This window comes from Trichechus manatus, unplaced genomic scaffold, assembly GCF_000243295.1.
Source record: "Trichechus manatus latirostris isolate Lorelei unplaced genomic scaffold, TriManLat1.0 scaffold00167, whole genome shotgun sequence".
NCBI lineage: Eukaryota > Metazoa > Chordata > Mammalia > Sirenia > Trichechidae > Trichechus > Trichechus manatus.
Genome location: NW_004444103.1, coordinates 3,428,743 through 3,430,527, shown reverse-complemented (window position 1 = coordinate 3,430,527; position 1,785 = coordinate 3,428,743). Strand labels below are relative to the sequence as shown.

Here is a 1,785-nt window from a genome sequence, read left to right as displayed (position 1 = left end):
CAAGAAGAAAAAATCCATTACTATTGAATGGCAAGAAAATGAAACCTCACTCTGTTTGGAAATATGATCATCAATCAAATTAGATCCTTATATAAGGTGGTATTTACCTTGACAACTGCACAGAAAATTAAATGATGGTCCTGACCAATAGGTTTCTAATAAATACCTAAGTTTTTAAAAATCTGACTAAATATAAGCCTCACTAGTAATACTGCGCTTTTATTTATTTTCTATAACTTATTCTGATACTCTGTCTTTGAATAGTCTGTCTTTGAATATTGAATTTGAATATTCCTTCTCAGCTCTTCCCATCTAGCACTCCTGGGATTCAAGCTCTGATGCATGAATTTTATGATATGGACAATCCTATGGGGAAGCCTGGCTCAGTCCTGACCCAATACTGGTCTCTTTTAAATGTATTTGAACAATTTCGGCTCGTGAATAAAAAGGCACAGCTACATCCACTGGAATGGTAAGATAGCCACAAATTTGAGTTGTGCAGTCCAAAAAGTCTTTTGTCTAAAGATTGATTTCAAAAAGCTTTGCCTACATTAAAGAAAGCAACAAAAAGACATTTCCCAAAAATTCATGCTCTGGAAAACGAGCTCCTTCAAACCTTGAAACCATAATGATTCTAGCGGTCTTGAAACACTGTAACAAAAATATATCCAACGGTTGTTCAAACCAACAGGACCTGACTCCACCATAAAGTAATGCTTAAAATTAAAAGTTTCATTCGATGATATATAACCCTGAATTGCAGGAGCATCTGACAGAATTAGGTGAGATTTGTTTTATGAACCATCAGTCAGTGTGGAGACTGAGAGGCTAAGAGTAGTTTGTGAGGTGTAACTTTATTCTGGGCAAAACCTGTCCAAATTTATAGATTTGTTCCGTCATTGGCAGGCACAAGATTATGACTTTTTATTATCAGATAGAATCTCAGAGGGAAACACTGCGCTGGGAGAAAAGTTTCTTGGCCTTCCATTTTTACTCCCACTGTGATGAAAACTGCTGTTAAGTGCCATAGAGTCACTCCCGACTCATAGCGACCCTATAGGACAGAGCAGAACTGCCCCGTAGGGTTTCCAAGAGGTGGCTGGTGGATTGGAACTGCCAACCTTTTGGTTAGCAGCCCAGCTCTTAACCACTGCACCACCAGGGCTTCATAATGAAAACTAGTAATCAGGCAATGAGAAGAAGAGTGGGAGAAATGAGACATATTAACACCTCCAGGAGTTGGTGAAAAGGGCAGGCCTAGGGTGATGTCTGCTTCTCTATTACGTGGATGAATTTAAGGGGGGAGTTGACTTTTCCACACTACGGAAGTAAACTTAAACCTCCTAGAGAGATGAAAGACTTAATGGAAATGCCATAACCATTTATGTCTCCAGCAATTACCCTCATGAAGGCCTTCAGTCTTGGCTAATGCTAACCTACTGTTGTTAACTGGATCCGCTGACAGATGGGCGGTGACTTCACATGAAGTGCATTGTCTGGGAACTGAACCCAGTTCTCCCACGTGGAAGGGGAGAATTCTACCACTGAATCACCACTGCCCCCAGTGCTAACCTATTATTGAGCTGTTGTCATTTTCTTCGGCCTCAGGAGACAGTGAGAACGGTTCTACAGCCAACTTCTTTTAAATATAATTTAAAAATACAAGTAATCAAATATTTGGAGAATTCTTAGGGCATCTCTCAGGATCCGAACTGACTTTAACTGCCACAACTTTATGAAGTTGGCCTTATTTCTTAAATACTTGGAAGTAGTAGGCCTGACAGT

The 1,785-nt window shown here is 39.8% G+C and overlaps 1 protein-coding gene across 3 annotated transcripts in view; it reads left to right on the top strand.

Annotated features, from left to right (window-relative positions):
• Positions 1-1,785, top strand: part of LOC101342035 (cadherin-like and PC-esterase domain-containing protein 1) — a 211,100-nt gene that overhangs the window by 172,419 nt on the left and 36,896 nt on the right. For all 3 annotated transcript variants that reach the window (XM_023740911.1, XM_023740910.1, XM_023740912.1), the window contains one exon: positions 303-472. In XM_023740911.1, the coding sequence (XP_023596679.1) occupies positions 303-472 (170 nt within the window). The remainder of the gene's footprint in view (positions 1-302; positions 473-1,785) is intronic.